At 40.7% G+C, this 22,768-nt stretch overlaps 2 protein-coding genes across 3 annotated transcripts in view; both read right to left on the bottom strand.

The window, feature by feature from the left end:
* The window catches only part of UBA6 (ubiquitin like modifier activating enzyme 6), a 32,019-nt gene extending 22,971 nt beyond the window's left edge, over positions 1 to 9,048 (bottom strand). The window contains exons 1-10 of one of the 2 annotated variants that reach the window (XM_082759510.1): positions 8,933 to 9,048; positions 8,551 to 8,662; positions 6,229 to 6,301; positions 4,943 to 4,999; positions 4,673 to 4,767; positions 3,835 to 3,863; positions 2,612 to 2,706; positions 1,977 to 2,088; positions 890 to 970; positions 181 to 303 (exon numbers count right to left, since the gene is read on the bottom strand). In XM_082759510.1, the coding sequence (XP_082615636.1) occupies positions 181 to 303; positions 890 to 970; positions 1,977 to 2,088; positions 2,612 to 2,706; positions 3,835 to 3,863; positions 4,673 to 4,767; positions 4,943 to 4,953 (546 nt within the window). In that variant the 5' untranslated portion in view covers positions 4,954 to 4,999; positions 6,229 to 6,301; positions 8,551 to 8,662; positions 8,933 to 9,048. The remainder of the gene's footprint in view (positions 1 to 180; positions 304 to 889; positions 971 to 1,976; positions 2,089 to 2,611; positions 2,707 to 3,834; positions 3,864 to 4,672; positions 4,768 to 4,942; positions 5,000 to 6,228; positions 6,302 to 8,550; positions 8,663 to 8,932) is intronic. The other variant, XM_082759509.1, reaches the window with a different exon arrangement.
* A 6,549-nt stretch (positions 9,049 to 15,597) lies between these two features.
* LOC309877677 (transmembrane protease serine 11E-like) overlaps positions 15,598 to 22,768 on the bottom strand; it is a gene marked incomplete at both ends in the record, with an annotated part of 39,367 nt that continues 32,196 nt past the window's right edge. Inside the window, 4 exons of the mRNA XM_082759306.1 lie at positions 15,598 to 15,759; positions 17,365 to 17,507; positions 18,243 to 18,502; positions 19,225 to 19,420. Coding sequence (XP_082615432.1) covers positions 15,598 to 15,759; positions 17,365 to 17,507; positions 18,243 to 18,502; positions 19,225 to 19,420 — 761 coding nt within the window. The remainder of the gene's footprint in view (positions 15,760 to 17,364; positions 17,508 to 18,242; positions 18,503 to 19,224; positions 19,421 to 22,768) is intronic.

Below are 22,768 nucleotides of genomic sequence, written 5' to 3' on the forward strand. Positions count from 1 at the left end.
GCACTCATCACTGACTGTTTTTGGAGTAGACACTACAATCAAGGAGCTTGATTTGCCTCTGCTATGCAGTTTTCAACTGCTTACCAGGCCGATAACTTGAAATGCTCTGCTTGGTCATTTAGACAATAATGAGTCATAACAAAGCAAAGTTATACCAGCACAATGGCTTCTATCCCTTACTTGTGTAATATTTGAAATGAAGATTTCCTTTGGTTCCTCTCCTGTTGTATCCAGCACTTCAAATTCATCACCAAAGTCACAAAACAGACGTGAACATATTCCATACACATCTGCACTGATGAACTACAAGACAAAGTAAAAGTTGTAAGTATCCCTAAAACAGGATATACCAAAGAAATGAACTCTCAACATCGAACCTTGTCCAAGGCTAGCAGGTGTAACTTTTGCTCTGGTGGAAACCTGAGACGTACACCCAGGTCACTGACTCTACAGAACAGCATTACCGACTGATTTTGAACTCACACTAGCATTTCAGAACTTCTACACAAAAACCAGGAGTCACAGCAATAGGCAATGAAGTACTGCCATTTCTACTACTGCTGTATTTGGTCTCACCCTGTTCTCTCAGAACAGAGGTTTTGAGCTAACATTGAAAAATATTTATTTACCAGCAGATTCCCTCCTCCTTCCCCCCCCCCCCCAAAAAAAAAAAAAAAAAAAACAAGCTATGGTTACCCATGTAACATCAGACACACGCACAGAAAAGAACGGCAGCAGCATATTCCCAAAAACTCATTCTGCTCTGTCATTGTGGTATCTGCATAAAACTATATACACCTCATAACCCACTTTCTCAGTTTCTAGATAGAACGTGCTGGAGGTGCAGAATGCTTGTATGGATTAATTGTGTGTTTAAGGTTGTTGTTACCTTGATGGGTGGCTGCTGAGCATGACAGAAGTCATTAATCTTCTTCTGCAGTGAAAGGCTTACTTCAGTCAATATGACACACTGTGAACGAGAACACAAATAAAACTGAGACCCTGAAAGCAATCAACATTTTCAGGGTATGGAAAAGGTAGTAGTAACAGGAAGTTACTTTGGCACCCTGAATGTTCAAAATTCCTTTCCCTACTACTCCCAACATAACAGAGAAAGCAGTCTCAAGTCAGTTCTCTCATCAGATAGGTTACTGCTCCACAAGTTCTTGAAGCAAGATGAGCAGGACCAGGAACAGCAAATTCTCACTTTTTATCACAAGTTTGAAACTCAAAACCTAATTACAATACTCAAGAAAACACCTACAGGTAATTTCTGAGAAAACGTAGCTCTTGAATTTCAAGATTAAAGTTAGCAAAACAAATAGTAGTGACCAGTGCATACCAGGAGGTCTGCACAAGATTCAAGTACTGGTGTTCATTAAGTTGCAGACATAACACAGTTTCTGCAAGCATTCTTTTCAAATTCAGGTTAATATTGGGATGCAAAGCTTACGCAGCGTGTCCCAATTCAGTTATATCTCTGTAGCTGGGGCATTTGGAAATCTGGTTGAGCTGCCAACTCATCCCAAGCCGTGCACACAGGCAGAAGACAGATGACTGAACAACTGAAAAAACCTTCCTTCCACTACATTTCACTGGATATACAGATACATACATAAATGACCTAATTAAACAGCTTGAGTTTCTATTGCACAGAATACAATGCACAAAATACATGTAGGACACTGTGCAATATGACTGTTAAGAAGTCAGTTTTATCTTGCAAATAAGAAAACTATTGTACAGTAATCTCAATTAGCTATTTGTTATCGTAGTAAATTCCATAAGCAACAAAGTGAATTGATAGGAGCAGTTTTAGCCTTGAAAAATACGAGCGCGACCATTTCATTCATCCAAAGACACATTTCTTTCTTTCCATCATTTCAAGATACACTTTAAAGTTTGCTTTCATTTTATTTACTTATATTAAAAGCTCTGAGCAAAATACTGTGACATTTAAATTAAGAGTGACATACCTGGTACTGCTTTAGGAAAGACAGATCTGTGGTTTCCTCTAATGGCACAGTTGACGCTGCTACGTGGACATACGGATTAAGTTCAGCAATACGATGAAGTGTGGCCTCAGCCCTGAAACAACAATTTTCAAATTTTTTTTTTTTAATGCATTTACAAAATTGTATTTTCTAAACTGAATTTCATACTACAAACATCCTACAGGAGTCCTGTAGAAAGTATCCTGGTGACAATCAGCAGCTAACTTCTTCACACTTAAATTCCTAGCAGGTCTGAGGAAAACAGCTCTGTCCAAAAGACAGTGAGACATTCTAGTCTTGCAAAGGTGGCTGAGAAAGTCTAAGAAAGAAATGCACTCTGGCCCTCATTACTAAGTTAATGTTACAAGCTCCCAGCTGGACGAAGTGAGATATTTGACTTATTTTGATTATTTGACTCAGGATTCCAGCCCCAACCTAGACTTCTCACGATACCTACCTCATCATTGCACTCAAAAACAGAAACTCCAACGGTAGGGGGTTAACTAGTACCTGATATTATTAACAGCTCTTAGACACTGAACTCCTATTTTTGCCACTGATCAGACTGTTGGTCCTAGTCAAGTTCAGTCCTCCCTCACCCCAAAGACTTCACCAACCTGTTCCTTTGACTAAGTATGTCATCTTCGTGGATGAAGAAATTGATCCCTAAATCCCATTTTGTGCATTGCTTGGTGTCATGAACTGTAAGAGCCTAAGAAAGAGAAAAAGCATTTACTGGAAGGATACATGGTTTTAGCACCCAAAATGATGGATTAATCCCCATAAAAAAGCTGGTGGACTAGCATTGCAGAAGACCTAGTTGTACCATATATAGGAATGAACTCCTCCATCCTCTTTGCCAAAACCCTTACTGTTTGAGAGAGAGGAGTGCATCTGAAAGATGCATTACATTAAATGTTTTCCTTGCAGATTGCAATGATGAGAGTATGTAAATACCAAGGATGATTTTTGCCACACTGCAATTAAAGCACAACTGCCATCTGTAACTGAACAATCTCCCAAAATTATAAATAAGCAGATTTTTGAGTGTGATTGGAAGAAACAGCCTTAAAAGGCTTCTCTAATAACATTAATTCCAGCAGTACAAAAGCAGTTGTCAGATTAAAACACCCAACCATTTTAAATTCTATATAAGTGGATTCTGGCAGGTGACAGACCAGGATAACATTTTGAACAGATTGGCTTTTCAGTTTATATCACTCCATTTACGAGTGATGACTTTGTCAATGAATTTTGTGAATTCAATGCCTGATGAGCAGCTGGCTGAAATATTACATGAGGTATTTCATGGAATCATAGAACGGCTTGGGTTGGAAGGAACCTTAATGATAATCCAGTTCCAACCCCCCTGCCATGGGCAGGGAGGCCACCCACTAGATCAGGTTACGCAGGGCCTCATCCAGCCTGGTCTTGAACACCTCCAGGGATGGGGCATCCACAGCCTCTCTGGGCAACCCAGTCCAGTGTCTCACCACCCTGAGAGAAGAATTTCTTCCTAACATCTAATCTAGGTCTCCCCTCTTTTAGTTTAAAACAACTCCCCCTTGTCCTATCATTATCTACCTGAGCAAAAAGTTTCAGAATGCTTCTACTAAGAATCCCAAAAGGTACAAAAATTCAGATTTCGCGCTAAAGCAAGACCCATACCCTACTACTAGAACACGCAGACTATTAAAGTTTTTGCTCTTGAGTCCTCAAATTTTTTGCAATCCTCCCAGAGAAAGACAGTTTCAGAAACTTAAGATTAGCTAGCTAGTGGCGTTGCCCCTTTCCCTCCCACTCACCTAAGAATACCCAACAACAGAACTGTTTTACGTACCTTTACCCCAGCCAGAATGATATTTTTGGCTGAAAAAAAGAAACAGAGAGAGGGAGTGTTGCAGATTTTTTGCAAAACTCTAAGTGAAAAGTTATGTGGGTGGACAATAACAATATGTCACTTCTAAGAACTTCACAGCTTAAGGGTTTGTTTTCTTTTATGTTTGGTTTAAGTATTCTTCTACCATTGAAAGCACCACTGAAAGCAGAATAACATGAGCAAGGTTAAAAGGGCTCTCTACGTTTGTTCATCCTACAAGTGCAATTACAGAAACACTAATGACAATAAACAGCAGAACTTTATAGATCAGTTCTGGCATCTGGTGCAAAGTCCCATCAAAGCCAACTGAAAGGGTAATACCCCAGGTACAGACAAGACTAGTCTTAGCTGGTTCTTAAAGAGTAAAGGAAATGGTTATTGGGGTCTCTTGCACTGGGACAATTATGCATTTTTCACCAAATTGCATCTGTTCCCCTACACCTAATAATTCAGTCTATGGCTATCCCTGTATTAGCTTCATTGACACTGAAGCCTAAAGGAATAACTTGGGATTATCCAACCTCAACCTTCACCCAAGACACAAGATACTGCATAAAGCTATCTGCTTAATGGAAGCACGTTTTAAAATAATATTTAAAACTTTGTTCTATTAAGAAGATAATTAGACAGAAGCCCGGGATCCTTCCAGCAACTATGTCACTTACACGTCATGAACATATATAATCACTCAGATACTGCAGATGTACTTATTACATCCAAAATAAGCTTTAGAAGTAATCTAAACGGTATGTTTACAAATACTTGCTTCTGCTTATACATAAATGTTGTCTAAACTTACCAATCTCCACACCAAGACCACCTATACCGCTCAGGAACACGTGGGACTGAGCCATCTTCTGCATTGCTGTGTCTCCAAGAACATATCTCTGGCGACTATATCAAAGATAAATTCAAACAAAAACAAGATACAAATAAAATCAAGAGTCACTTCAAATATTTTCACTTTTAAGTAGCTATTCCTTTCCTGCTATCATCCCAGTCAGCATCTAACATGCAATAGTTCTGCAGATGAATATGTCACTAGTGACACACGCGCAGCTATATTTACCAGTCCTCCATTCACCAAGCAACTGATGTAACATACACGGATCTGACCTGTAGAGTCCTTTAGGAAATAAATGCATATCAAATGCAATACTTTCACCAACAATTGAAATAGTGAAATGCATTTACTACAGTGTTTCTCAATGCTGGGTTTTAGAGAGGAAGAAATATATATTTTAAAGCAGTGCAATTTTTTTCCAGGATAGTATAAAATCACTTTAAAATTAACTCTTGAAGACACAAGCAAACTAAAAAAAAAATTCTTTGCTATCAGGAATATTCAAATTGGAGGGTGCAGCAGCTTTTGTAGTGAAATCCTGAGCTCTGAAAGACTCAGAGTTTCCAACCACACAATTAAATTAAAACCATTTTAAGTAAAACTTCCTTATGGACAAGTATGACTTTCCTATGATTTGTGTCAAAAATCCATACAAGTGCTGAATTCGGTTCTTCATTTGTTCAGCATACAGATGTGAATTGATTTATTTTTAATAAAGAAGCTTCTCACACCACCATGTTTTTCTAGGGATACCATTTATTCCACTACAGGGTCTTTAAGCTATTGTCATGCCAAATGACCTCAAGTCTCTTCTAGATAACAAATTTAAAAACAAAAATATAAAAAATTAAAAGCAAAACTAAGGTCCAGTCCAAACCCAACACCCTGGTATCTGGTGGATAAGAAAAATACTGATGATATACATGCGGACAGAAATAAATGAAATAAATGATATAGTAGGTAAATTACATGGTATAGAACAGGAGGGCAAAAAGACTGTACTGAAAGAAGATGAGGAACAAATAAGAGAGGAATATCTACTTTGTTAAAGAAGTAACAGGCTAGAGTTAAGAAGAAAAAGAATGTATTTCAAACAAGAAAAGTATTAGTTCTGGTTTCCAAAAAGCACTCATTATTGATGCTGTTGAAACTGTGTTCAACATTGTAGTATGTAACTACATTTTTACTAGAAAAACACTAATAGTCAGAAAGCACCTATTAGAATACCAATAAAGGAACAGTTTTACATGAAGATGTGTTATATCTGCAATCCAACTAGTTCTCACTACTAACTGTAATTTAAGAAACTTTGCAGGAAGTGGATTCAGTTTCACGTGCTGGACATTTCGCCCCTCCGCTTTTAAAGTGAGGGACAGAACAGTTCAGGTACATACACCCGGACCTAACAGGCAGCAGATATTGTTTTCAAGTCTTGTCTTTCACATCAATGGGAGTAGATCCAAGCATTGCTGAAGAATCAGGAGTAACACTTTCAAATCAGATATTCTTACCTATACAAAGCATCATCAATTTCCATAGAGTCTGCCGCCATGACCCAATGCGATTTGTTTGCACTAGAATGCACTAGAATACAAACAGAAAGAATGCGGTTACATTGGACGCAATTTCAGTTTGTCCCCTCTCCCTATCACCATTCAATTCTTCAACAGAAGAACTGAAAAACACAGAAAGCAGTGTTATGTAAGAGTTACTTTGAACACTGACAAGCCTGCAGAACAACATGGCATCTCAGTAACTAAAACACACAGGAGCCAGAAGACAACAAACCTCAAACCTTCAACACATGAACTCAAAATACAGAGACACATTCATTTCCTCACTGAGGAGACGCAAGACTAATTTCTTGTATTTGCCACAGCTGGGTTTAGTAAAAGTAAAATTAAACATTAAGAGCTCCACGTCATTTAATTTGGTTCTGCTTGTTTGCTGCTTATTCTGAATAGAAGACAGGCGATCCCTGAATGACTAGGAATAGTTATTTATGCTGCACTATTTTTATGTTAATTGAAAAAACTCAGGAAACAAATCACCATTATAGCTAACTGAAGAAATCAATATCCAAAAGTACTTTAAAAATCTATGATGTACAAGCTAGTGGAAAGTACTCAAGATGTAATAACGTTTATTTTTAAATTTACTTTATAAGATGTGAATTAATACAACATTTAACTAAGACATCAAGTCAAACACTTCAGTAGGACTTTAGTATGTGCACAGTTAAGGAGCTCATTAATTAGCAAAGACCTTTTCATTGTGAAGTTACCTGGGGGATAACTAAGCACTAGGATTAGGAAGAAATTCCATCACAGGGCAGGCTGTTCTTTTGTTATGCAGGCTTGGAATTTGTGCTTTCTAGACCTGACAGGAACCACCACCAAATACAGAAGCGAAACAGTCCCCACACTTGACCCAGAACACCAGTTCTCACCACTGCTAGAGAGGTGCACATCTCAGTACAACTCCTACAAGCGGACTTGGAAACGACAAGATTTTGAGACAAAGGCTGACAATCCTTTCTCCTAAGAGATTGCATGTAAAGGCCTAGATATACTAAGAGTATTAAGGAGTTTTCCCTCTGAAATCAAAGATGCACAAATATACTCTGAAACAGCAGTAATACTGCCCACAGGTTAACTCTTACTTCCTGTTCAGATGGCTTTAGTGCATATTGTAACATTTCTGATGTGCAGCACCTCTGCAGCCTGGCACAACCTGAGACTAGAACATTTTGATCTGAAATATGCCCCCTTCTTTTCTCAGACCATGAGGCAGGTAGCGCTGCAGGATGGCAGTGAGGGTCAGACAGGGTTACACTGGAAAGCAGGCCACAGATCTGAGCAGTTAAGCTGCTCCACAGTGTGGACACTAAATCCCACATGTAAGCCAACAAAGAAAGCAGTCAGCATGCGGCACCTCCATTGTATCTGCACAACCAGCCACTTCAGCACAGCTCCCTTGCCTTTACACAGCAAGCACTGAAAATAACCAAAGTACACCATTTTGGGATCCAGCTCTTAAGGCAAGAAGTAACAGACCTTATCCGATGACAGACTTGAGGCCTGCTCAGGTAAAAGCCTAAATTACATCCTCTGTATGGGTGACAAGACTGAAAGTCCCCTCAAGACAAACCAGTGCCACCTCATTATGGCCTGCAGCAGCCATCCCTGAGCTGTTCTGCTCCTCCACAGCACAGTGATTTTGGCACTCTCAGGTGGGGAAGCTGACCCACCCTGAGGTGAAACACACACCCACCTTCCTCCCTCACAACCCCCCGGCTACTCCTGCTGACAGCCACCACGTGTGCTCTCCCTGACAGCCATTTGTGAGTAACGAGGGCGTGCGATGAGCACACCAGAGGTTTGCCACCTGCATCCCAGACCCATTTGAGAAAGGCTTTTCCAACATGCTTACTGACTCCCAACTCTCTTCGTATGGCAGAGCTGCTGCCAGGTATATCATGTGTGGCGAAAATTGGTTTGTCAAAGCAAAATAAGGCTTCATAGTACTATTATTTAGTGGCCAAAGGACAAAACTTTGTTAACGTATTCCTGCATCCAAGTTGTATTTCGTTTTACCTCACCCCATGTTAAATCTGCCTCAGAGAATGGCACATAATATGGGGGTAGGTCCTTCAAGTTACTATCTGTTGCTCAACATTTATACATTCACTTTCTTTTCTTTTTACCCTCAGCTGTTTGTGGGACAGCCCAGGGACGAACCGAGAAGCTACGGCTGACAAAGAAGGGCTAAGAGGTCCTGAACAGCAAAGGCACGAAGCTGTGGTGTTGGGCTGCTTTCCTCATCCTTCTTACCTCAGAGTTAGCACAGGCTACAGCAGAACCAGTCAATTACTCGCCGTTCAGCAGCCAGGCCTGGGTGCATCCCTCCTCCCCACGGTCTCCAGAGGCAGCTGACGCAGGCTCCCTGTTGGGGCAGCAGAAGGAGAGGGCGCTCAGACCCGCTGCCAGCCGCCCCGCCGGGCACCACGAAGCTCAACCCGCACCTCAGCTCTCCCCGAGGGCTCCAGGCGAAGCCAAGCGGCGTCCAAACAAACTCCAGCCGCCCTCAGCAGCCCCAAACCCGGCCCTCCCCGCGGCCCCAAGCCCGGCGGGCAGCCCCGCCGCTGCCCCTCGCCCCCGCGGAGCGGGGAGCCGGTCCCCGATCCCGGTCCCGGTCCCTGCCGCCCGCTCTCACCGCGGCGGCCTGGCGCTGAGAGCAGGCCCGTGCCCTGCCGGCGGTGCCGGGGAAGAGAAGGCAGGAAAGAAGGGGGTGGGAAGCGGCAGCGACGCCGGTGCCGCGGCTCTTCCCCGCCTGCGCCGACATGAGGGGCCGGGCTACGGCCGCCACCTCCTCCTCCTCCTCCTCCTGCTCCCGCCCCGCCGCGACATGGCGGCCGGCGGTGGGGATGACCCGAGAAGTGATGTTGTAGGGGTGAAATTTGCCCCAAGCGCCCCGGCAGGTGGTTTTGGAGATGGTTTTCTTCCAGCTTCTGGCCGAATTGGTTGATTTTGCAACTCAAAGCTTGTGAAGTCACAGATAAAATCCATGCGCTCAGCTTTTCTCCTTCTGCAAGCACTGTGTGGTTAAAATAAAATTAAAAGTCCTGTGACACTCAGTTGTTACCGGTTTACACAACAGATTATTTCTAAAACATGCCCTTGAGGTATCATCTCCACATCAGGCCACACCATGTCCTGCACATCTCAAAAACAGACACTTCTTATTAAATGGGTGCTAGGGAGTGAAACTGTGGCATCCCAAGCACAAATACTAGATGGCATCTAAAGGCATACAGGAGCACAGATCTGGCACAAAGCAGTCACACGATCACTGCACAACATCTCACACTGGAACAGTATGGGCTTGTGGAAACTTCCCTTTTTTATGGTGGCATTCAACATGTGCTGATCAAAGCAAGCTGTGGCAACTATCGCTGTCTCCAGAGACTTCTGGCACCAGCAGCTCCGCATCCTCTATACATATTTTCTTTGCAGTCTCCTCCCATTTCCCAAATTTTGGTTAAGATCCCAGTACTATCAGGCAAGTGGAATTTGCAATGTAAGCCCTGCCTTCGCTTGTGCTCTCCCTGACCATTGGGTTAGGTGAGGTGAGCGTGAAATCTGCCTTGATATCTCTGGCACATCTTGTTCAGATAAAATGGGAGGAGATGCAGTATACTGCATAGCCAACAATGGTGGAAAAAGTGTCATTGCATACAGTTTATACGGAATACTCACCTTTTATTTTTAAATTTTTTTTACTCTTTTATTTTATTTTTAGAAAACTGCATTCCATATTACATGAAAAAAAAAAGTCTTTTCTCTATCTTTTTTTTTTTTTTGGGGGGGGGGGGGGCAGGGGGGAACTTCTAGAGACAAGATCTCCCAAGTTTTGTCCTTTTTGTGCATGCATGTCAGCATCTGCTACATTATTTTAACTATTTTAGCATTTTTATCTCATATGACTGGAACTAAGAGTCCAAGGGAACTTCCAAGTCTTCATCAGGACTTACACCACAATCCAACAACGCATGCAGCTTTTGTACTGAATTATTAACTAAGGCTAAGAGCAGCTGGACAGCATTCATCTTGCAAACAGAGGCTATAGTTTGGCAGGTACTTGCCTACTACATGCCATTTTATTTTATTTTATTTTATTTTATTTTATTTTATTTTATTTTATTTTATTTTATTTTATTTAAATAGAACACATGAAGAAGATGAGGACAAACTTCACAGGTCCACTAGAGGCCACTAGAAGTCTAAAATGCTGGACCCCAAGGCAGGTAAACACTAAAAGCAATACGGGATGAAAAGAACACAATTCATACTAGTAAGGCAATTAATATTTAAGGCTGGTATTTGCTTTCTGTCTTTTTCACATAATACAAAAAAATCAAAATACACAAAAATATAAAATTAATTCTGTTATTTCAATGACTCAAAGAGCAATGCACCTACCTGATGAGCAGAATTATACAGAGTCCCAGCTATAAAGGGTGAAAAAAAGGCAAAGAAAAGTTTAAACTAAGCCAAAAATGTCAGCTTTGGGTTTGCCACTTTGCTGATTTTTCCCTCAGTGATTTTTTACCATTAATTTTGTGGTTTCTTTCCTAGGATCATAGAAGCTTTATCAATCATGCTGTGAAAAAATAAAAAAATCTGCTCCCTACCATCTTCCTGTCCTGGCCGCTGAACACTTAACATACCAGTTACTTCAGTATGCAATCATCTTACAGCGAACCCTGAAAAGCCTTTTGCCTGAATGGAGAAATAGCAACATCCAGTTAATTCTTTCCCAGCAGTTCGGCAGGAATAAAGCAAAGACTAACCATCAATGAAACTGTAAATGTGGAGATTCTAAGACAAATTTCCAAATAAAGCAAGACAGGTTTTGTTTATCTCTGCAGGCAAAGAAACTGGTTCTCAAAAGCATCAATTATTAGCAGGTATACTAGGGAGCCCTCTAGGCTGATGGTACCAACCCAAAAAACATAAAGGTTTTGTGCTTATTTTCCAAGATTGCAGAATTTGAAACATCTGGAGCCATTTCACTTGTTCCTTTTTGCCCATAATCTCCTTAAAAAATACATATAACCCTAAGAACTTAATTATAAAAAATAAAATAATTTAAAAAATATATATCCCAATTCCAGAGTTGTCATTCCACTAAAATCAGCTATAGCATTTGAGATTGGCAAAAGATACCAAACAAGGCTGTCAGCTTCCTGACTTCCTAAGGCCAATCAGTGGTACATTGCTGTGGTCAGAACAACATTTTTGTACTTGAGCCAATTCACACCCCAAATCCCTTTTTGACTTCAGTTCACATGCGCTATCATAGATGCATTCTGTGTGCAAATATTGAATGCATCTTTAAAGCCGCTGTCTGCAAAAGGAGCTGAAGCTGTCAGCTGTAAATCCACCTGCTTTCACCTGCTGTGAAAATCCCAGCCATTAACACATTTAAGTCTCAATTTTTTGATTTCCAGGAATGATTTCACACTCTTAACGAGGACTCCATAATGGTGATTTGGGGGATGCGTTTGCTTCTTTATTTATTTAGTAAAGTAGCTGACAAACCTTCATGTCGTTTTCTCCCTAAAAACATATTATTTGACAGCGTTATGGCCAACACAGTTCAGTTTAACACACAAGCCTGTGCAGAAATGACCATAAATCCACATCAGCAGTGTTCCTTTGATGGGTTTCCAAATATCCTGCCACAGGCTATGGCTTGCCCTGGGCTCTTAAAGCAGTGAAATGCTGCCTGGTAAGGCTTTAATGTCCTCTTTTTTCCATGACATGCAGCATAGGAAGGCTTTGCTAGCATGTTTAAAAGACCTCCATCTTCCCCAGTGGGGTGGGCTGAAGGATTTTCTCACTTAAGGCTGCTCTAGTAAGTGACACCTTCCTAGAAACCACATTAACGATGTTCTTATAATCCTGATCCAGATAAACAAAAGTACTAATTACCTAAGCTGATTCCAGGTTGACATGCATGAAAACATTTTCAAAAGCAAGAGCCAGTTTCTCCATGCACATGCATCTCCAACACAGGCTGCAAGTTGCCAGATAAGTATTAATTGGCATACGTAATATCTTTTGGCTCTCAGCTCTTCTAATTTGTTAACAGGAGCAGTAGATATGAAATTGGAGTTTCTTCAAGTTTTACTTACATAAGAAATCCCAGTGACTGCTTGATGTCATTCAGCCAGACCTCCTCATGTGGTTAGGCCTTGTGAAATCAGGTTCTTACTTGCTTCCTATTTGTGCTCCAGGTTGCAAGTTAGTATTGGGCAAGCCTCAACCAACCTGATTTGAATAACCTGGAGTTTGGAAAATGTTTCTGGAAGCCGTAAATCTGTCTGGGTAATCTCAGGAGAATTGGTACATCAGCTGCATAGAAGTTCCTGCGGTGGAGTGCCAGGAATGCCATGTTAGAAGGACAAGGTTTTGCAAGACAACAAGCGAGGTGGTTGATTACAGGAAGAAGGTTCAGGTTCATTTTCAAATTTACATAGCACTAGCCATATTGAAATTCACCTTACAGTATCTTTAGAAAAGTAGATGTCTCACTTTTGTCACTGCAGAAATGTCTGTAAAGATCCCACCACTGTTAAAAACAAAATTCCTAGGTTTGGGAATGAAGAAAAAGAGATGGAGTTTTAGTATAGTTTTATACGAAACTAAATATAAGTCTATTTTGAATCAAATACACATTTTTACCTTGGCTATTATTAAATAAACATTAAAAAAAAAAAAGACAAAGAAAGAGCAATTTTTTAAAATACATTTAATGTTATGAAATATATTACCTTTGTATCATTTAAATCCTTGCTAAATCTTAACAATAATAAAAGGTTTTTAAAAATCCTTTTCCTTAATCACACAATATTCTTTTTTATCTACTGCAGAAAACAGAGTCTTCATAAATAAAACACTGACATGGAATATAAGACAAACCCAGGCCAGACAGTTTGCTAAAAGTTTGTGAAGAAAAGTGCATCTGGCTGGCTCAGGACTCCCTGAGTAAAGTAGACATTCTCCCACACGCTTCTTGCCTTTTGGCCTCTCACTATAAAATCTGAAATAAAGGCTGCTTTTCTCCTCTTAAAGGTATCTTATGTGTGTCACTTTCAGTGTGAGGTAGGAACCAGTTTATAGGGATTACAGATAATCTGAGCCTTGCCCCCGTGTTGTTGCCTCTCCATTTGCTGGGCAAAAAGATAGATTTAAGTGCAAAACAAAACATTAGCTCTATCTGAATGTGAACTACTGCTTGCTTTCAATTGCAACTCATCAGTTGATTATAAGCAAGGCATTCACCTTCAAAGCAGTAAGCGGCAAAACAAAAAATAGGTGTATTTCTTTTCTTACCAAATGATACCTTTAATAAAAAGTGGAACCTGAATACTAGAAGAAAACTGTGTTTCCAGGTGACCTAATCCAAAACTCTGTACAGTCTCTATTTTGTAATAACCTAGCCCAGAGTAAATTCTTACTTTAAAAATAGCAGCAACTCAAAAGTGCATAAATTACAAACTTCACCAATAAATTAAGAAAACAGATTTGCTGCACCTGACTATCCTCCTAACTGTCCCAAGATCCTTTTAATTTTTAAATGGACATGGAATATCAGAATAGAGATACTATTACTTCAAAGGCAAAAACTAAACTAAAGCCTTCAATTATTTCTAAGACAAGGTATCTTTTTTTTTTTTTTTTTTTTTTTTTTTAAAGCCAAAATTCAAAAGATATGAAAAAAGTTTGTAAAGAGCTAAAAAAATAAGACAATCGCTTCCCCCTACACCACCCTGAGGCCTCAATGTAGGTTTTTCCATCTGTGTGTAGACTTTTCATTCAGGGTCTGACTTTTCAGGAAATGCCAAGCATCCTATTCCCATGGATTCTGATCATGCACAGGAAAAGAGCTGAGAGACCAAATCCTGAGTCGAAGGGGAGTCAAGATGCTTCAGAGAGATTTTCTGTTTTAAGTTCAGCTGTGGGGTTTGCAGATTCTTTCACGTCTCGTACAGACTCCTGTGAGTCCTGCATTCATAGCCTAAGCAGTCTGGTGGCCATTCAAAGACAGAAGGAGATGGTATTAGATTGTCACTTCGGTTCCTCATATCGAAGGCCTGGGCTGTAGGGGATAGCAACAGTCATGTCACTGATCCCCCTTCCACCAGCAATATACTAGATGTCATGCACAGAGGTAGGAAAAGTGCTTAATCCATGTATAAGGATAGCATTTACTCTGAAGTTCTCATCTGGACTGTTCTTTAATAAGAAATGGCCTCATAAAACACGATCATATTTATTCATGGCAGAAATGAATCCATCAGTGAAGCATGAGAGTTTATCACTGTTTACTTGCTTTGCAGTGAGATGGCTTCTGTTGGCTGGCATGCCCTTGGAAAAGCACACAATTTCTTGACTTGAAGTAAAAGGTAGTTGCCGGTTTGTGGTGAATAATTCTTTCCTTTAGCATGAATTTAAACGCTGGGTTTTCTTCCAGTGAGGTTGTTCATGGAGACATGTTACAAACAAATGTTGGTAAAGCTAGCATTTCTGTATAATAAGGACACTGCAAGTTGAACAGACTGTTTAGAAGGGCATTGCACAGATACTGTACAGGGATATTGTGACACTTGAAAATGCTATCGTAGAAGTACTGTAATTTGAACTTCATAAAATCCTCCTTTTTCTTTTTTTTCACCTGTTAAAAAATGTGCTTAAAAACAAGAACATGAAGCTTTTGTCTTTGCTCTTCCAACTTACTGCAAGCACAGAAGTCCTCCTCTTCCTTAACTAGGACCTGTTCTCATTCCTGGCTGATCCCCTTTTAGCCACCAAGACCACCAAGCAGGGTGAATATCCAGGGTCTTGGATACAGTTGGCACAGATGATGCTCTCTAATATGAATAAAGAGTTCACTTTCCTCGAAAGTCAGCTGTGACAACATTTGCTTCAGCTTCCTCTGTGCTTAGAGTGTGGACATCTTCAGACCTCAGCTGTGGTTGAAGGTTTTGTTTTGTTTTTTTCCCCGGAAACTGTTTGTGTTTATAAAGGAGGTAAATAGCTAGCTTTTAAATATTAGTTTAATGACAACAGTTGATAATTTTTAAGTGAGAATGCTTTAAAGCTCAAAGATGAGGACAGCAATCTCATATGCTTAGTATAAATTCACAAGGGCTTAGGATCTCTGACAGAAAAGATAGTGCTTGCTGCGGGCAAAGTTTGCTTTGACCAAAACTACATAGGAATGTATATACTAAAAAAAATAACTTTTCACAATTACAGACAAGTATGAGTTACGTGTAACCTATGTAGTTAAATCCATTTTTGGTTTTGGAATTAGATGCCAGTTTTTGAGGTAATCCAGTCACGGAAATAAGTCACTCGTGTGTAAACTCCAGGTTTATTTGGTTTGGCACATTCATCTCCCCAGCTCACTATTCCCACGAGGTACCACATCAGTCTAGAATCGGGAGTAACCAGTGGTCCCCCAGAGTCCCCCTGGAGAAAGAGGAGGAAAAAAAATAAAAGATTTAATTTATCAGGAGGGAAAATATAATTCTCTCCATAGATAAGAGGGAGCATCCAATAAGAGAGAAAAGCAAATAGTATTTCAAGAGCTGCCATTTGTGCAGAATCCAATCTGCTTATGAAATCTGAGTCAGAATTCACTGACTTTTGCCTGTTTGCCATGGAGTCTCCTGACCTGTGGTTGTACAATATCCTCTAATTAAAAATGAACGAACAAACAAACAAACAAAAAATCCCTTCTCTTCTGTTTTTTGAAACATTCCTCACACTGGCTTGTCTTCCTCCTCGTACAAAGTAGGGAAACACAAACATATACAACATTCTAAGCCAACAAGAGTTGTGTTTTGTTTTGTTTTTTTTTTTCTCCAGTAACCACTATCCCTTCAGCAAATTCTTTCAGTCACTTGCAGCAATAACATTTCAAAAAGAATTTCTTCAGGAAATCGGTCTTCTAAATAGATAATATCTCCTTAAGACTTTAGTCACTCTCAAAGGCTGAATTCAGATACTGTTAATAGTATGACGCAGTGATAACTGTTAGGCTTGAAACCTTGCAGCGTCAAAGGCAATCCTCACAGAACAGAGCAAATTCCCCATCACCCATCAAAAGACGTAACTGAAATACACAGCAGTTGGATCCTTCTGTTCAAGTTTCTTTAATGCTGAGCAGGACAGGAACAGAGGAATTAGGTCTCCAGGACTTATCCTGCAAGGAATTTTGCTTAAATCTGTAGGACTGGGATTCTGGAATGGGTCTGTTTTGAACCAGCACTTACAAATATATTCTTTATAAGTAACATTAATAGAAATTGCCTTATTAAAAGTTTTCTTATGGAAATATTCTTGCTTGAACATAACCATTGCTTTGCAATATTTGCAAGTCTGCATCATATATGTATCCCTACCATTCAATTTATGCCTAGCTTCCTTATCTTTGTTTCACAGTTTTCCTCGCACTGATCAAAGTCTGTTACCAAAGATTGTAAAAGATCTCTGTTATAAGATGATGCTGTCATTTAATTTCAATGTGAAATTGTGCATTTTTGCACATGGTTTTTAATTAGTTGCCATAGTCAGCTCCTGCAGTACAATTTGCTGAAATCAAGGCACACTTATTAAATATAATAATACATAGCATTATTAATCCTCTAGTATAAAGGAAAACATAGGGGTTTGCTGTCCAATAAACAAGGGGCTGGTGTGGAACAGCAGCAATGAAGGAGGAATAAAACATCAATATGGTGTATCCAGGTGGTATTTTTGAAAACAAATTGTTAGATTTCACAGAAGATATTATGAAAAGCAAATGGGTTCCTAGCAGCTATTTTGAGTTACAGAATGGAAATTCCACTTTGTGCCATGAAAGATTTACATTCTGAATATTATACAACTTTAGCTTAGTATAGATTTATTTGCTAAGTAACATGTAATAAATGCTATTTCATTTTACATATTAATTCTTGTTTGAACAGAGCCCATTTTAAGGACTAATAAATTATCAGTTAAAGTTTGATCATCCAAATACTGGAATCAGCATTAAAACAGTTTTCCTTGCAAATTTTCAGCTATGGTTACCTGGCAAGCATCTACTCCTCCTTCCAAGTATCCTGCACACAACATTCTGGGTGTTATGTCTCCGTCATACACTTCCTTTTTGTTGCAAGTATTCGAGTCAATAAGTTTCACTGTTGCTTCCTGAAGAGCATTAGGAGTTGGACCTGAGGGAATGAATAGTTTGAGGAAATGCAATTGTGTTGATAAATAATGTTATCTTATGGAGGACCAGCTTAATTTTGTTTAACACAGAGGTATTGCTTGTACCTTTATGTACCTTTCATCAAAGTGTACATACTCAATTTCACTTAGAAACTGTACTATTAAAACAGAATTAATGATTGCATGGTATATAGTACCCAAAGTACAACACTGTATTTTACAGATGTTCCATCTAATACCATGGAATGCAAATTACCTAGCAATTTGGGTAGATGATATGAAATCAAGACAGCTTGGTTCCATTGCTAAAGGTACTCACAACTTGGCCTGATAAGAGCATGAGGTTGGGCAAGTCACTACAGGCAGCTCACTCTGCACATTTTCTTGAAAGCCTACAGAGTTATCTGCTTCTGGCTAAACCTGGAAGAATATTTGCTCAGGCATTATATAAACACATACGTGGCTAGACTACCTGTCTTAAGAATTTACAATATGAAATAGAAAGCCTGGAAAAGGAGGTCATTTCTGCTATATTCTGCTTAAGTGGATTGTAGCTCTGTCTTCATCCAGTCTAATTTTAGAGCAAGAAACTGCTGCTCACAAATTCGAGAAATATTTGCTTCTAGACAAAAACTAGGCTTGCTGCCATACAACATACAGGCTACACAAGTGATACTAATTCAGTAGCAGATCAGCACCATGGTTTGTGCAACACATGGGTTACCCGGTGGACTCACCGTCATTGGTAAGTGCTCCCCAGCCTGTGATGACAGCATAAATATCGTATGGAAAAGTCTCAGATGGCTCAGGCAGACACACACGGTGTATGTGACTTGTAAACTCGACTTGTTTAGAGAGCTTCACAAGTGCAATGTCATAATCATGCTCTGGGTAGCGGTACTTTTCATGAATAACAATAGTCTTGATCGATCGTTTCAAGCTTGGTGGCTTCAAAAGAGCTCCAAAAGTAGCAGTCCACTTGTGAGGGTGACTCATGCTGAAAAAGGTAAGAGTGCTGTAAATACTTAGCTGTGAATATAAGTATTTGGGGCTTTAAACTTGACAAACACTTTTCTCTCATAACCCCTTCAGGCAAGCTTCCTTCTAGATTCGTAAGGCATCTATCACTTCCCATAACACTGTCCCCCATGTCATTTTAACCTGTTTCTAGAAGAGAGCAATTTCCACCTCAGCCACAGTCTCCTGCTCCCTCTGACCCCTTGACATGGATCTAGCCAGAGTGTGGCCGCAGGGTTTAATCAGGCCCAAAAGCCCTCCTGCTAGAAAACTCATCTCCTTTACCCTTTTTGCATGGTAATAATTCGTTCAAGCACCTGTTTCATCTTACATGCCCTGCAGCTTCACAATTGCCACAGTTGAAACAAAGAGTGTTGGGAGCGCGTGGCTGAATGGAAAGGGAGGAATGTGTTTTTTTATAACTTCTGGTAGCAGCCTGAAGCTGCAGCAACCTAATTATAACACCAAGGAAAACCTTTAGAAACATTCGAGGTAACAGGAAAAAAACACTCTCATTTCAGTCACATTACCTTTTCTTCACTTTTGTTTTTTTTTCCCTGAATGTGCCAAATGTGTTTCCCTTCCAAGGCAGAAAACTGTTCCCCTGAGTAGTTAGGGGTGTGCTGGAAATCTGGAAAGCCCCCCAGCTTGATCCGAATGGTGCACATTCTGCTGCAGATTCTCTCTAAGCTGGGAACTTACTCTCTGAAGCAGTGAGCTGCAGATACGAGCCACGTATTGCTGATGAGTGTTGCACCACAGCGATGGATATTATTGTACTGCAAACTAGCTTGCCATGGCCAATCCCCAGTCTCTGCAGAAGACAATCCGCCGACTATTCGCAATGATGATGCTTTCGCTATTGACTTGACTGATCTATTCTGCCGTAACCCACAGACTGTCAGAAAGGAAAAAGAATGCATTAGTTATTCCTCCATTTAGTAAACATGCCTGCCAAAGGCTGCAGGTACTATGGAAAATGTACATAAAATCACACACCACCTAGGTTCTCTAAAGGTGTAACATCAACACGAAGACAAACCTTCTACCAGCCCCCCAAAACCGAGATCCTCATGCACAACCCATTCTGTTAGAAGCCTGAATGAGCAACTGACTATTATGGTAAGCCATGATGGTCAACCATTCATGTTTAGCTTCATGAACAGCTCAAATCAGGAATCACAACCCTTCACCATACAGCCAGGACAATTCCCAAATATAGGGATTGCCATCTCTCAGTCCCAGGTGATTTGTCACGAGGATAAAACATAAACAAGGCAAAATCTAAGATGGCAATGATCCAAGCCACGGGTTTTTACCAAGCATGCATGCAGATTGCATCAGCAAGATGTTGATTGGAATAAGGCAACTGCGCATTGCACAAATGGCAGCTGGACCTTGGGAGCTGCTCAGGCAAAGAGCATTGTGCCAATCCAAGCCAGAGGTGACAAAGGCATGGATACCTCCAACACGGTGTGCATCCATGGTAAGTATTATCCTCCAAACCCAGAAGGGAATGGAAATACTCATGGTTTCAGCCACTAAACAGACATTCAAGTGTAGCTGAAGCTCTCCAGTAGCTTTAGAAACTTCCTCAATTGAGGGAGCTGCTTCAGCTGTCGTCTCCCCTTCAACCAGTATCAAATCTGTCTTACCTGCGACAAGACCCACTAGACCAGGTCCCGATTTCAGCTAGACATTAGGAAAGTTGGCAGACAGAACTATCCCAATCCATTGGAAAAGAGACAGAGCTAAGAATTATTTGCATAGTGACAATACCATCCAAACTATTGCACTGCCTGTCTCTCACAGACAGTGACCCAGAGGGGGACAAAGTGGAGATCTGTAATACCTCACTGAAGAGCTGCAAGCCCCAGGCCCCTTGAAGTCCTCAGAAGAGAAACACTGGAGCCACGCAGAGCATAACCTCTGCCCCTTCCTGCTAGGATCTGCACAAGGTGATGTTAATAGTACCTCATAATGAAAAGCAGCAGCAATAACTCAGCAGATTGAAAGCTGTTCATAAATTTGGAAAAGAAAAAAAAAAAAGTCACACAATATTGAGAAGGTGATATGCTCAGTGTAATGTCTGCACTGTACAGAAATTTGTAACTGCAATGAAGGAAAACAGTGAAATGTTAAGATACAGATACTTGTCCAAAACTTTCTACATGAAAGGACAATGGAAGATTGTACTATAACTGATAAGACTGTCTGTACTAGCATGTTTACCTCCTGACAGCTATTGGTAATCCTCAGGGCCTAGATCTGTATAATTCAATCAACCACCTGAGCGGTCAATGTTCCAAACACATAGAAAAACACAGTAGTTCTCAGTGACCCAGAACACCAGCACTTAAACTGAAAAAGCAGTATTATTTAATCTTCCATTACCTGCTAAGAGATCAAACCTTTCTAGAGGTGGAAGAAATCCATTCCTGAGGTGCACTGGGAAGAGTGTTGCCAGCAGGCTGACGGAGGTGATCCTGCCCCTCTACTCAGCCCTAGTGAGGCCACATCTGAAGTGCTGTGTCCAAGTTCTGGGCTCCCCGGTACCAGAGGGACATGGAGCTACTGGAGTGAGTCCAGAGGAGGGCTACTAAGATAATTAGAGGCCTGGAGCACCTGTCATATGAGGACAGGCTGAGAGAGCTGGGCCTGTTTATCCTGGAGAAGAGAAGACTGAGGGGAAACCTCACCAATACCTATAAATACCTGAGGGGAGGGTGTCGAGAGGATGGAGCCGGTCTCTTTTCAGTTGTGCCCAGCGAGAGGATGAGAGGCAACAGGCACAAGCTGAAGCACAGGAGGTTCCGGCTGAATATGAGGGGGCAATTCTTTACTGTGAGAGTGACAGAGCAGTGGGACAGGCTGCCCAGAGAGGTTGTGGAGTCTCCCCTTCTCTGGAGATATTCAAAACCTGCCTGGATGCCATCCTGCGCAATGTGCTCTAGGTGATCCTGCTCGGCAGGGGGGTTGGACCAGCTGATCTTCAGAGGTCCTTTCCCACCTCGGCCATTCTGTGATTCTGTGATTTGTAAGATTTTTATTTATTTATTTATTTATTTTAATGACTATTAAGTCTCCAAACAAGCTGACTTCCTTCCCTGAAAGCTCAAACATCTTTAAAATGGACTATCTCAACTTACCTACTACCTACAACTGAGACCACCTACAACAATACCTTTACAAGACTGAGCATTGTCTATTTCCACAGCATTTTCTACACTACTAGTCATCCTCAAACCCACAATATTTTCATTATAATCACAGACCGACTTAACTTCTACACATTGCCTCATTGTCCTTCCTTCCTTCTGATATACACAAAAGAAATGTCAAATTCCCAATTTCTAGGAGCATGCTGAAAACCACTATTCCAAACTCTTCCACACGTGCCCATTCCTGCCAGCTTTCAGGGGCACTTTGCATTCACAGAGTGCGATACAGGTCTCTGTCAGGCTGCCATCCTTAAAGTGTCAATTGAAAAGCATGCTGGTACACAGCCAGGTGTAGAACTCATCACTTAGAGCATATATGAGAAAATAACAGGTGACAAGGTGGAGATGAATTGTCACGCTACAGCATCAAGGACATCAAGGACAAGCAACAGATCCTGCAGTTGTTGCTCCAAGATGCAGAAAGAACTGACAGTCCTGTGCAGGCAGGATTAGACTTGACTAGATATTTAAGTACATGTTTTAATCCATTTTTAAAGAGATGTCAGACTTCACCTTTAAGATGCACCTTCCACACCAGCACTGCTGGAGGATGGAGCTTGCCATAGGCAGGTATCAACCAGGGCATGCTGCTCTGCAGCACACAGCAGCAGAACCTGAAGGTCTCCTCTCTGCTCAACGTTGGGCATTTTTTCTTTTCTCATCATGTGCTCTTTTCTCACTTAATTGCTATTACTTTTAACAGGAGGAAAATCTCGCTATAAAAACAAAAAACACAAAACACAACTGACCAAGGAACTCAGCAGTGTGTGTAAGGCTTTTTCTAAAGGGGATTTTCATCCCATTTACACTGAAGACTTTCAAGCCAGTAATGACAGTTTTAAAGCATCCTGGTAGGCACTGACAAACGACTTCCCTGTGGCTGAGCAGGATTTCTCATCTAAGCAGGATTTTCTCATCTGTGCAAAGTGTAAGGTCATGTTCATTAGACAGAAGGAAGTGAAAAGGCTTTTAAGGGCCAGGAAAAGGGCTCAGAGACTCTTAACGCTAATTAAAATAATAGAGTT

The sequence above is a fragment of the Aythya marila genome (genome assembly GCF_965140915.1).
Source record: "Aythya marila genome assembly, chromosome: 4".
In the NCBI taxonomy this organism is placed as follows: domain Eukaryota; kingdom Metazoa; phylum Chordata; class Aves; order Anseriformes; family Anatidae; genus Aythya; species Aythya marila.